General features: G+C 41.0%; 1 protein-coding gene across 1 annotated transcript in view; it reads right to left on the reverse strand.

Annotated features, from left to right (window-relative positions):
• mylk5 (myosin, light chain kinase 5) overlaps window positions 1–12732 on the reverse strand; it is a 56969-nt gene that overhangs the window by 14239 nt on the left and 29998 nt on the right. Inside the window, exons 9-15 of the mRNA XM_015361977.2 lie at window positions 8111–8257; window positions 6713–6865; window positions 5040–5207; window positions 3383–3421; window positions 1782–1909; window positions 1063–1216; window positions 81–395 (exon numbers count right to left, since the gene is read on the reverse strand). Of these exons, the coding sequence (XP_015217463.2) occupies window positions 81–395; window positions 1063–1216; window positions 1782–1909; window positions 3383–3421; window positions 5040–5207; window positions 6713–6865; window positions 8111–8257 (1104 nt within the window). The remainder of the gene's footprint in view (window positions 1–80; window positions 396–1062; window positions 1217–1781; window positions 1910–3382; window positions 3422–5039; window positions 5208–6712; window positions 6866–8110; window positions 8258–12732) is intronic.

The raw sequence follows: 12732 nt of genomic DNA on the forward strand, positions 1-12732 counted from the left end.
CAAATCACTTGCTTGACTCCATCACACTCAGAAAAACAGGGCTAATCACTCAATCCCAGGCCCGCTACGACATCAGCTACCTTCCTCGCTGTCCATTTTCACCGTGTCGGACTCCTGGGAAGGCTGGCTGATTCCCACGGCGTTGATGGCCCTCACCCGGAAGCGATACTCCTGCAGAGTCTGCAGTCCCGACCGCACCCTGTAGGAGGTGCTCTTGCAGCGGTCCGTCACCTCAGTCCAGCCCCCACACTTCCCAGGGCCCACCTGCTTCACCTCCACCACGTAGCCCGTGACTGCACTGCCCCCGTCGTAGCAGGGCCCCGACCAGGAGAGGACCAGGGAGGTCAGGCAGAGCTGGGAGATGAAAGGCCTGCCCGCCGGGGGCTGGGGTCGATCTGGAACAGAACCAGTGACAGAGCCAATAGATCCCCAGTGGAAACAGTACAGTCATGAATGTGGGATGTGGGTCTGATGCTCGTCTGGGCTGTGTGATTTGGGTTATGCGAGGTGACAGAGGGTCAGTTCCTCTCAAGTTTGTTTCTAGCTGCATATGCCACACTTAGTTCAAGCAGGTAGCTGCGTCAGCATGCATACTGTAGGCTGCAAGGGAACAAGTAAAGCTTTATTCCATGGTGAAAAGAGAAGAAAAGGTACAACGTTTCAACTGTGGAGCCTTCTTCAGGTGTGGGGAGAGAGGAAAACCGGCAGTAGATAAAGAACAAAAGCAATGAGTGGAGAGGAGGCGGGAGGAGGAGAGAAGCAGTATCAACACTCAGGCTCAGGTGGTGTGAAGTCAAGAGAAGAGAAGAGAGACTACTTAGTCAGAAGAATTGACCAGGCTACACTTAGTCAAAGACTCCTCAGTCTCCTGTTTTGTTTTACTTCAATTATGGATTCTAAAAGTATAAATGTTTTATGTCCTTTAAAACACGTCTTCCAGAGATACAGGAAGCGCCAGATCAAGGGACTAGGTCAGTGTGATCTGCAGGAGGCCGTGTGCGGCTCTGGAGGATCAGAGTTCCCAGCACTCCTGCCCCGGAGGTTCAGGCCCTTGCCTCTTACCGATGACGGTGAGGGCGAGGCTGTGATGGGCGGAGCCTCGGCAGTCACGCACCAGCACGGTGTAGCTGCCCGCGTCTTCTGGTCGAGCCTCCGATATCACCAGCCTGCTGCTCTTATTGCTGGTTTCCACACGGGTCCGAGGTCCCTCAGCCACCTGAGACGGGGACAGAACAGAGCACCACAAAACGATGAATCTGCTTAGCAGATGCATTCACCCTTTGCAGTTTCCAGTACATGCAAGGTTTACAGTGCGTATAAGTACCAGGAAAACAATCATGCAAATATGAATTTCATAAAATGACAAAAGTGCTATACACAAAGCTGGAAGTACAGCTTAGCTTCCAGGAACAACCATATTAAGTAGTAATAACTAAACCAATAGAGAGAAAGTGTGGGTAAATCGGTAATGTATGCACCCTGTATGCTTTTTGAATAAGTATAATTAGTAAATCACTTTATCAGTTCCAGAATTTAAAGGACACAGTGTAAAGATTACCGAAGAAGAGGTTGCATAAACAATGCAGAACCAAGCGCTAACCCATGTTTCTCTTCTCAAGAGTACAATCTTACAGCCTCTTTCATAATCTACCCTCAACGCAGAAGATGACAGCCAGCTGTTTTCTCATGTGTGGTTTAACCTCTCATCGACTGAGACCTGTGGTTAAAGAGTTGCCTCGCCCCTCCGAGCCCGTCCAGAGGTCGGCGGTAATGCTCGCTACCTGTTGCTTGTTGTGAATCCAGCAGGCAGCGACGGGGGGGCTGCAGTGGTACGCGCACTGGAGCTCGGCTCGCTCTCCCACCTGGACTTCCACCCGCTCTGGACAGTCCACGATCTGCACGGGCAGCGCTGACAGGGAGAACAGGGGTGGGCCGAGTTTCAGCAACACCTGCCTGCAAAGCTGAAGGCCAGTGACTGGAGGGCAGAGCCACACTTACACTCATAAGGCTTACTAACAGGAGATGACGCCCTCCGAGACTCTTTCCTAGCTGATTAAAACACAGTTTCATACAAAATCTAAAGTTACAAAATGCAACAGAATTCAATACAAGATCAATACTCATTTTCAGAAATCCATTGGCTGAATAAGAAAAACATTTGATCTCTGAGTTCAATAGACTGTGAGGCATGCTTTGTGCATGGCCTTTCTGACCTTTTACTGTGCTGGAATTCAGTTGATGGTTCCTCCAAAATATTCCCAGTTTGCAGTTACCACATTTCACCTTAAAGTTGCCATAAACCACTTTTACCACACAGCACTGCAGATCTATCTGCTGCAGCCACTATCTATTATTACAGTTTCACTTGGTGATATTTCTACAGTACGAATCAAGTTTTTATTTACACTAGCAAAAGTAAAACTTCCTTATAGTTTTCAGAATTAATCAAACCTTTACTGTCTTCTTCATCAATTTAAATGAGATGCATACCTGCTATTTATAAAACAGATAATCATGTTCATCACCTGTTATTGATAGAAAATATTATATACAATTGTTTTGTAATCTACATGCCAATTTGTTACTGAAAATGTCATAGAAAATCAATTGCCATGGTAGGGAAATGGTAAACTTTGCAGCTAAATCTATGCTCAGCCTTGTGGTTTAACTGAAAATTGATGTGAAATTGGTTTTGGTAGCAAATATTCCACTCAACCTCGTTCATTAAAACCAAAAGTGAAACTGCATATACACAAATCACTGTCAGTACATGCTAGAAGAAATTATCAAGTTTAAATCCATTCACAAACAGGTCATTTTCTGTAAAGGTCATTTAACTGGTGAGACCTTTAGAACAAAAATGCTAATTAAGGTACTCGTTAACATTTAGTAGCAATGAAACAATGATTAAAATGGGAACCAAATCTATAGTATACTGTATATATTGCAAACAAAGCAGAGAAATGAACTTTTGAATCGTACTGGGGCTTTACAGTTGTGGTGGTGGGATCCCATTGTCTTTAAAATTCATATTATTTATTTCTTAATTTGTTCAATGTCAACTGTTTTCAGAGACATTAGAGCCTTTAGAGATACATTTTTAAAAGTACACAATAGTCTCAAAGCTGAAAACAGAAATAACAAAGCTCAAGTAAATTGATTCAATTCAGGAACAGTAACATCAAGAAGAAAACAAGCCAGCCAACAATCTCTTTTTAACAATGCACACCTGTCCAAAGAGACTGACATTCCCGCTACCTCTCAATTTGGCAACACAAAGTCTCGCTGAGGTGTAAAAGATAAAAAGCAACAGACACAGACAGAATCTTTAATGGTAAACCAAATGACATTACCGTCTAACCCCCAGTGCCAGTTACAGTACCTGTTCCTGAGAAGGCTTTTCTTTTTGGTGTGACTGGACCTACAAAGACAACAGCAAACAGACTGCTGAGAGCAGAAAGGGGCGGGCCTTCAGAATCAAGGTTAAGGTTGCTTGTTAAGTGGCTGAAGTCAGACGGCCTCTCGTTTGTTCAAGGGTTTGATTTTCACAGCTGCAACCTTTACACAGAGATGAGGGTTGGGCTTTGGTTTCTGTAACAGACAGTTACAGTTATTTCCTAGTACTCAAACTGTCTGAATACAAGGACACTATATTGCAGTTTGAAAGTAATTTGGAATTTTCTCAGTCTCCAGTCCCTTTTCTCCCCTGATTTGAGGAGAGGTCTAGGAGTAATCATGTGTTTTGTTGGTGCTACAGGGACCTTTTTTAATAATGGAAGATTGTTTCAGTATGAGAAATATCAAGAATGGGGATCCTAATTAGCTCATTAATTAAGGAACTGACATCCCAGTTCTAAGGCTCAGACATTTACCAACTAGTCCCAGGTCACCTACACCAGAGGATCCCAACTCCAGCCCTCTATCAGGTGACCCAGTATTAATAGCTTCAGGAGATATTGAAAACCTTTCCAGACACAGAAGACTGGAATTTTGAGACCCTAAACTAAACACGTTCAGGCAGGACAGATTTATCACCTTTCTGGCTAAATTATAGGTGTCCAATCCTGATCATGGATGGCTGCAGGCCTTTGTGTCTGCAGGTTTTTGTGGTTAATGACTTAAATCAGCATAGAAGTCAACCAATTTTAGCAGTTTTTCAGGTGTTGGTACTTTAAAGAGACCTAGAAAACCTGCAAGAAATTTGTCTGAATCAAGACCAGTGTGTGAAAAGTGGACTCAAAGTGGAATCCTAATGAGTTAAATCAGATAATGTTTTGCATTATTAATTTTATCAGTCGTTTTTTTTTAGCTTTAAACACACCTGGAAAATGTGCAGATACACTGGCCCTACTGTATCAGGACTGGGGATTAAATGCTGGTCTAAATGCTGTGAGCAGCAGGGCCTTTATTGCTGTGAACAGGACTTTGAGAAACCATCCCAAAAGAAATCAGAGATTCACCCACATTGGGCACTTCTACAGTATGTCTAGTCTAAAAATGTACTTTTCAAAGTCTCTTGAAATCATCTAATGTAATGTTCTTTAATGTGCTTGGGGGTTGATTGATTAATATGTATTATTATTACACATTTGAAAATCTTCACTTTTTTAATTTAATCAAAGATGACTAGGTATAAATGTCCATTCCTATACTGTATGTTTCATTAAGTCTCCAGATACCTGCAAAAACCTATTTATTCTAAATGTGTCCTGGAATTAGGCTTAACAACTCTATACAACTAGAGATAGTGTGTTGCATTGATTTTAAATTTCACTGTAAAAGTATTACGTTTAGAAAACTGGTCCACCAGACCTTTCTGGTTTGCTTCCCACCTGATCTTTTTAAGACTTAATTGACTTTAGTTTCCAGTGTTTTTGGTCTATGAACTCACATAAAGCCTGCAGCACTGCACCTCTCCAGTGAAGATAGTTGGGTAAATGATGGCATTATGACATTAATGACAAGAGTTACTGACATTCCTGCAGCCATATGTCCCCATGGCAAAGCTGACACAGTGTCTGTCATTAGACATCATGTACCTGTCCCCTGCCTTGATCCCCAGCTCTCTGTGCAGAAGGGCTTTCCATGCCTGTAGATCCCATTGCTTTCTTCAGCCATGGGGGGCACAGCTGTTTCCTTCTTGGGGATGCTGTTCAGGACAGGAAGGCATTTCTTTGGGCTGCTGTTCCTGCAGATGGTTTCGAAATCTGTGCGGAGCAGACAAGACTTGACAGGTTCCATTTCTGTGGTACTGATATCTGATATCATTTTTTTTTAAAAGCACTTAGCTACCAGCATATAATGGTGACTGTAAAAGGTACTGGATTTTTTTTTTTCATTTTAAAAATGGCACAAACAGATTAAAAATAATCTGTTATGACCTTGATAATCTCTCCTGCTGTCTGTAAAAAGAGAATTTTGCTTGGGATATAAGATGTGTGCTTTTAAAACATCTTTGAGGGGTTTCTGTCGAATCCTGCATGCTCTGTTGATTTAACAGACCAGAAATATTTCAGTAATGATTATTATCTTTTTTTGATTTAGTTTGCCAATAAGGTCATTTTCTGTTCTCTCAACTAATTCAATGTTTTCTAAAATGGAATCCACATCCTGTCTTGCTTAATGTTACTATTGTTTTTATTGTTTTGACACACTTGTTGGATTTCTTTATCCAAGATAATGTGCACCCACTAATACTTTCATTATACAAAATGGAATGTTCTGCACATACACTTGACTGTAAACTGATATATTGTAAAATAAAGTTCTAAATACAGATGTAAGAAAAATTACCATAAACCTAATACATACAATACTACAGGCTTGTATTTATGCAACGACAGCATGCTCATAACAAAATACACTTGTCAAGCCAAATGTCATAAGCAGAATAAGAATATTTTGGTTATGTGTACAAACAGTAAGCAATTGTTTCTTGGCAAATAAAGTTTCAGAGTGAAGCTTTCATCAAATTTCACTGGATGGACTAGTTACCATGCCAAATCACACCTCCTCAAAGGGAAACAGCAGAATAGCACCTAACCTAGCAGAAACAACAACACAGAACCAGTGTGGTCACTGCAGGATATGAAAACCTCTTCAATGCAGTGGTTCCTAAATGTCACGGCGTTTCAACTAATGTAAGATTCTGCAAACTTTAAAGAAGAAGAAGAAGAAGACCCCAACCATGCCTCATCTACAAGTGACAGACCAAAGATTTTTTCCATGGACAGATCACAACATAATCAGTGTGAAAACTACGTGCAGATACAGTAACTGCACACACGTGCACAGACACAGTCAACACATGAGTTTTGAAAGGCAGCTGTCTCGATTATGTGGTGAATGTTTGTAGCAACTGCTGCAGTTCACGTGGAGGACAAACGCCAGTTTTGTGGGGCTGTTTTGCAAATTGTTTTAACTGAATTTCGGCTTGGTATACTGGAACACTTCAGCTCTTTCCAAACATTTTCCAAAAATGTGTGTAGTTGCATGTGTAAGCATGAATCCCCTGTACCTGAAACAAGTTGAATTTAATAAGTTGTATATTCTCTGTTAATATGACTACTGGCCATTGATTGCTCCTCACTAGTGGTGTAGATGCTCCGTTTAAAGAACGAGCTCAACTTTAAAGAACGAGCCTGCAACTCCAGCTCAACTGGAGTTGCAGGATCTGCAGTTGCAGACGACCCCCGTGCCAGCTGCCCAGTACCTCTGACACAGACGGCTGCGCTGCTGGAGGTCTTGCCCTTTTTGTTCTCTGCCACGCAGGTGTAGGCGCCAGCGTCCTCGGGCAGACAGTCATGCACTTCCAGTTGTGCCACTCCGCCCTGGAAAGAGGCATGCCCGAAACGCACAGCCTCGCCTGGAAGGAGGAGGCCACACAGACAGCGTTAGTGCTCTGAAGTGGGACGGGATCAAGTGGGGATGGGAGGGGGGGATGCAGAACCAGGAAAAATCCAAGCTTGGGACCCCAACCTGAGACGGCTGGAGGACAGTGCAGTTGAGAGTGTTTCAGTCTTTTTTTTCTTCTAAACATCTAAACAACAAATGACTATTTGGAAGAGCTCACACACAGAATCCTCATCCAGTATAAATCTTGTAGTACTGTGTACAGGGGTGTCAGGCGCTGGTCCTGGAGAGCCAATATGTCTGCAGACCTTTTCAAGATCTCTTTTAAGCAGCCTGGAGAAGCTGTTGCTGTTCAGTGTAGCCAGTAACAAGCTGGGTTATCTCATTAGGAGCTGCACTGGAATGGAAACCCAAAGCCCTTCCTGACCAGGACTGGATCTAAAGAAGCTAACATGTTGGGAGTAAACCCCACGTTGAAGTCAGATGTGAGATACTTCCTTTGCAGTTACATACTGCAATCCTTCAACACAGAATTAAACACTGAACTTTAAAAAAGATCATCTGGCCAAAGGCAAATCAGTTAGGCAGGTTTCACTGATGCTGTGAGATGAAACATACTGTAGGCAATTTACTTAAAAAGGTGAAAGCAACACAAAGTCACAAATGGTTACAGATACATAAGACTTCATATCATTTTGGTTTTTGCTGTATTGATAAAATACACTTAGCAGTGTCTGGATCTTTGTGAGAATACCCACAACAGACAGACACACACAAAACAAATGTTTTTGATTTTTCAGCCAATCTCATGATAAATTATTTTTTTAAATAAAAAAGTATTAAAAAGACACATAGAAAAGTTGTGCAGTCATAACTTCAATTAAATTAATGTTCGACTGTATTAAATGCAGGGGAGTATGCAGGCAAGGTTCCTTAAGGTGAAAAAGTACAGATCTGAATTCTGCGTCTTTGTGTGCCCAGCGGCAGACTGGTGTTTTGACCTGGATGTACCCTGCCTTACACCCGATGCTCCTCTGCAACCCTGAATTGGAAGAAGAAAATGGATGGATAAACAAAGAACAAAAACACAAAATGACGCACGGAAGGTCAGTGGACATCAAAAGAAAACTTGTGTTGTGGCTTTTTCGGCCATTTCTTTCATTTTCATATGGCAAGTGCAGGTCAGTTTCCGAATGAATGGTGCATGACGTCCCACACTGCAAATCAGAGCCATCATCACAGTAAAAAGCATACTAACCATTGTGCAGCCAGGATATACACAGGGGCTGACTTCCTGTGATAACACCTCTGAGCCTGATGTCACAGCCCTCATCCACAGAGCAGTCTTTCAGGGGCTGAGTGAACACAGGGGCCTCCCAGCGGGTACGATCAGAGCCTCTGTCCTCTGTGGAGGTGAGAGGAAGAAACAGCTATCTGTTAGAGCTGGCTTTCTCAGGCCTGCTCTTGGGAACCCCATGTGACTATCTAAATAACCTCTTGATTGGCTAACTGAAACTTCTGATCGAACTGTTTGCTTGTTATCACTTACAATGATAACCTAGCTGATCCAAATAGAAACTGTTGTGGTTTTTCATCATGGGTACAATTATCACAAAACTGGTAACCATCGTTTCTCACAATCATCAAGGTACTTTTGTGCTTTGATCACAAATAGAAAAATGCAGTGGTACTATATGACACCCCACATTTAGTATGTTCTTAACCTCACCCTTCTCACTCAAAAGGCCAAATGCTATGATACAGTTGTGATAAACATGAAGTGTAAATGTTTACAGAGACAGAGGCAACAAGGGCTGCTTCTGAGAGTGCTCAATGCAAGAAGATCAATGTTTCAAAATGCTGGCATTTGCAACCTCCTGTGTTTTCTACCTCTTATTTAATACTTAATTCCGAACAGATTTTTTTTGCACATACATCCAACTCATCAACTGCTGAAATCTTATAGCCCTACTCTGACAAGCCAAGACTTCTCCATATGGAAAACATTCAGAACATGTTAACGTTAATTAGTAATCTCTTATACTTATGAAACAACGCACAACAAAGGCTCTCCTGATAATTGTAAATAGGGAGCCAGCTGTAGTTTTAGGACTGAAACAAACCAGACAATTAAGATTACAAAAGCTTAATGAATTGAAAGGCTTGATAAGAAAATAAACTACCTTCCTCTACCAAACTGCAAACCGGCAGCTGGAGTTGCTTTAAAGAAAACAGTGAAAAGTTGGGAAATGGATGTTTTCTCAAGGTAATTTTTGGGCTTCAAAAATGAGCTCTTAAAAGGAATTAGGGCAAAGCAGAAACATTATCAAGGGCCAGCAGTGCTTAGTCAAGCCATTTATCTTCAAAATGTTAAATTCTACATAATAACCAAGAAGTTAAATTATTTGTCACATCCACTTACTCATCACCTGTCACACCAGCTCAACAGAACAAGAAGAATCTTTCTGTGTATGGAGCGAGCAGCTAATTCCTGTTGAATAAAAAAAAAAACTAGGCAAACAGTGAAACCTAGATAACCCAGCTGGCCAATTATTCAGTGCTAGTAGCATCTTAATTGAAGAATTACATCAAACCTAGGCTGTCAGTTTGCTAACAAGGTACAGTAGCTGTATAGTTATTAATTATAGAACTACTGTATGATTTTTTATAAACAAATAGCCGTTTTCTGTCCTTAATAAACCTACGTTTAATTTCCACTTGTGTCTTCGAGTTGGTGATAGACCATTCCCTCCTTAAAATAAATACTCTGTGACTTTGATAGTGACTACTCATCCTCTCCAGAAGAAAAACAAGGTCTTTCTGAGAAAGTAGTCAAAGTTATCACTTCTTGTCAACTCAAATTGCTGTTCCTAATTGGTTGCGCTTGTTTTCAGAAGCAATGTTTTAATGGAATGGTATGAATCGAGCTCCCAAGACGTACAGAGGCAATGTTTGATTAAATAACCCAGAAACATCTGAGCTGTGAGAGCTGCTGCATGGTCTGGCTGAAATGGTCTGTGTGTAAAGCAGTACAAGTGTGAGTGTTTGTGTATATGGACATGTGCTGTGCAAAGATATCAAATTGTTTCATATCTTCTCAGCAAAACGCTTCCAAACACCAATATGCATCTCATTTAACCAATCATTAAAACTGGGCCTTAAAGCAAGCTCAGTCTCAGGCTCTCTGCTAGACTGTCTCTCTCATCATGTTGAAAATTAAAGCTCAGAAGCTTCAACTGACTTTTGAAGAGTGGTGCTTTTCCTCCTCGATCTCCTTCACTGCAAATGGTATACCTTTCAAGAATGTTCCTCAGGATCTCTTGGACAGTGACAACTTTAATGTCTGTGCTCTTATCATGTGAAATTTCCTTCCATAATGTTTGCAACATGACGTACATACTGCTCCAGTAAATGCTCAAGGGTAACAGCAGACTCTTACTGTACATACTGTAGGTTTCACACCCATAAGATTCCTTTTTATAGTCTAGAGCCCTAACCACTCCACCATGTTTCTACTCACTGTATAGCATACGTGTCTCAGGAAGGACAACTAGCAAGTCCAGATGATTTCAACTGAAATCTCTCATTGCTACAGTCCAGCACCAGGGAACTAGGCCACTGAATACTCAAAATAAACCAGTTCAAAGGAGTAAAGGTAATGGTTAGAGTGACAACACCTTGCCTCCAGTACATATAGAATAGTTGATAAACAGGTGGATCAGCTAGTGAAATAATGTTACCACCTGCAGCTTTGATCCTTGGTCTGCTTTGTTCTTCAGAGAGGATTTTCCTGCTATTGGTTTGATACTGACTCAAATCCCAACCAGAGTGCATGCATCAGAAAGGGACTTTCTTTTCCCTCTGTAAATATTTCATTTGCAAGCATTTAATGCAATGAACCATATTCTTAAGTTTAAAAGGTGAGTGGTATATTTTTAAATTGTTAAGCCTCGTTGTTCTGGAAATTGTTAAAAGTAAGCAATTTTATTAGGGTCCTTTTCTGTGCAGAAATAATAATAATGTCAAAAGTGAGAAACTGTTATGCCAAATAGAACACAGCTCTCAAACAGCAACCCAAACACTGAATAAAAAGCAGTGAAATGTTCAAATATTTCCTGCAGTAATTTACTCAAGATATTACTGAATCTTTCAGCCAAAATATGCCTGGCATATACTACGTTAAATAAATGTTTTTTTTTTCGCTCTTGATATATTTTATTGTCGAGTTCAGGATTCTGGGCATTCCATTGGTGGACAGTAAACTGCCCACAGAGGAGAGGAAAACAAGTGAGTCTCGTCAAAGACAAAGTTTAAGCAATTGAGAAAGAAGTTGGATAATGGAATTTACGTCTAGGGACGCTTCCAATTTCCCTCATGAATAGCAAAAAGTTCCCAAAGGATTTTGTGGCACTAAGGATATACAACTAGAAAAGAACAAATTCCTTGGGACACACTCCTTACTGTGCGGCTTATTATGACCATCTACAGGCATGTCCACAAATCCCTTCCTGAATTTCAGCAGTAATAAGGGTAATCAAAACATCACTGCGTGAGAGAAAATTCCCATGCTACATTTCCCATCTTCCTTGAGACTGTTTCTCGTAGTCTTGTATGCACTTTTATATGTGCCCTGCGTCTGTTTTGTTGATCATTATTTTTAGGAACACATCTGGAAGCAAACAAAGAGAAAATCTTCTGAGGAAGCAGTCAACACTGGACTGTGCTCTGAAGCCCATCACTGAAGGATGTGAGCCTAATTCTGTGTGACGCTGACAAATGCCTCTCTGGATTTCTCTTCCTCATCATCCATGCAAAACATGTTTTCCAGAAGCAACACTTTTTTCCGTTCAGACAAATATATACATAGATATGAAGCAAGACAAAGACAAGCACTGCAATAATACAAATACAATTGAGATGATTAATGCTTAATAACCAGCATAAGCAAAACAGGCAATAATGCCTGATTTTTTACCTTCAAAATATTAGTTTTAGAGTCTCCAGGAGTTATTTAGCTCTGAGATGTGTGTTTCTCTAATGAGTTTATCTAAATTTTTGCAGCAGTCTGACACAGAAGTTTACAGCATACAGTCAGACCCTACATTTGAATAGCACTTCACATCTCTGAGACCTCATACAAAATATCCAAACAGAGCACCATTCCAGCCACACCAAGTGGCCTTTGAGACGTTCTTGAGAGGCTTTTCGAGTTATGTTTCTGTAGCAGATAACCCACTGCATTTCCCCTCTGTAACGTTTACAGCAACCACAGCAGCTCACAGAATCAGTCTCATTAATCTCACTCATTATACTACTTTCAATTGAATAAAAAAATCTGACTTTATCAAACAGGAGAACATTAATAAAAACTGCATTGACTGCAAGGGAAACGGCAAGCAGCCAATGACAATTACGAAGCTACTGTACAATGTGTTCCAAGGATGGGTATTGTGAAAAAATAGAGACAGTTTGAAAAACCTCCCTGAAACTTTCCAGGAACAAGTGAACAGACTTTTTCAGCCATATATGGTCAGTTCACACAACACAAACAGCTTTTATAATTCATTAATTAGCTATCTTTGATCTGGAAAAGGGGAACAGAAGAGAAACTACTTATTAGGCTGTAAGCACCCAGATCATTAACCCCAACAACAGCCTTTTACTCTCCTTAATGAGCTGAAGTCTGCTAATGATGATAAAAGATGTTGGTGGCCTGCACTCATTCCAGCACAGTGAAACCTAAGATTGTGAACCCAGTATAGTCATTCACTGGACTTGAGATGAAAAACAAAGTTAATTTCTGGAGCACAGCCCCCTTGACAGTGTTTGGAAGAATCTTGATAACGGGGGTGGAATTTGTTTTTTATTTTGTTCTTGAAG

The sequence above is a fragment of the Lepisosteus oculatus genome, chromosome 28 (assembly GCF_040954835.1).
Source record: "Lepisosteus oculatus isolate fLepOcu1 chromosome 28, fLepOcu1.hap2, whole genome shotgun sequence".
Classification (NCBI taxonomy): Eukaryota; Metazoa; Chordata; class Actinopteri; order Semionotiformes; family Lepisosteidae; genus Lepisosteus; species Lepisosteus oculatus.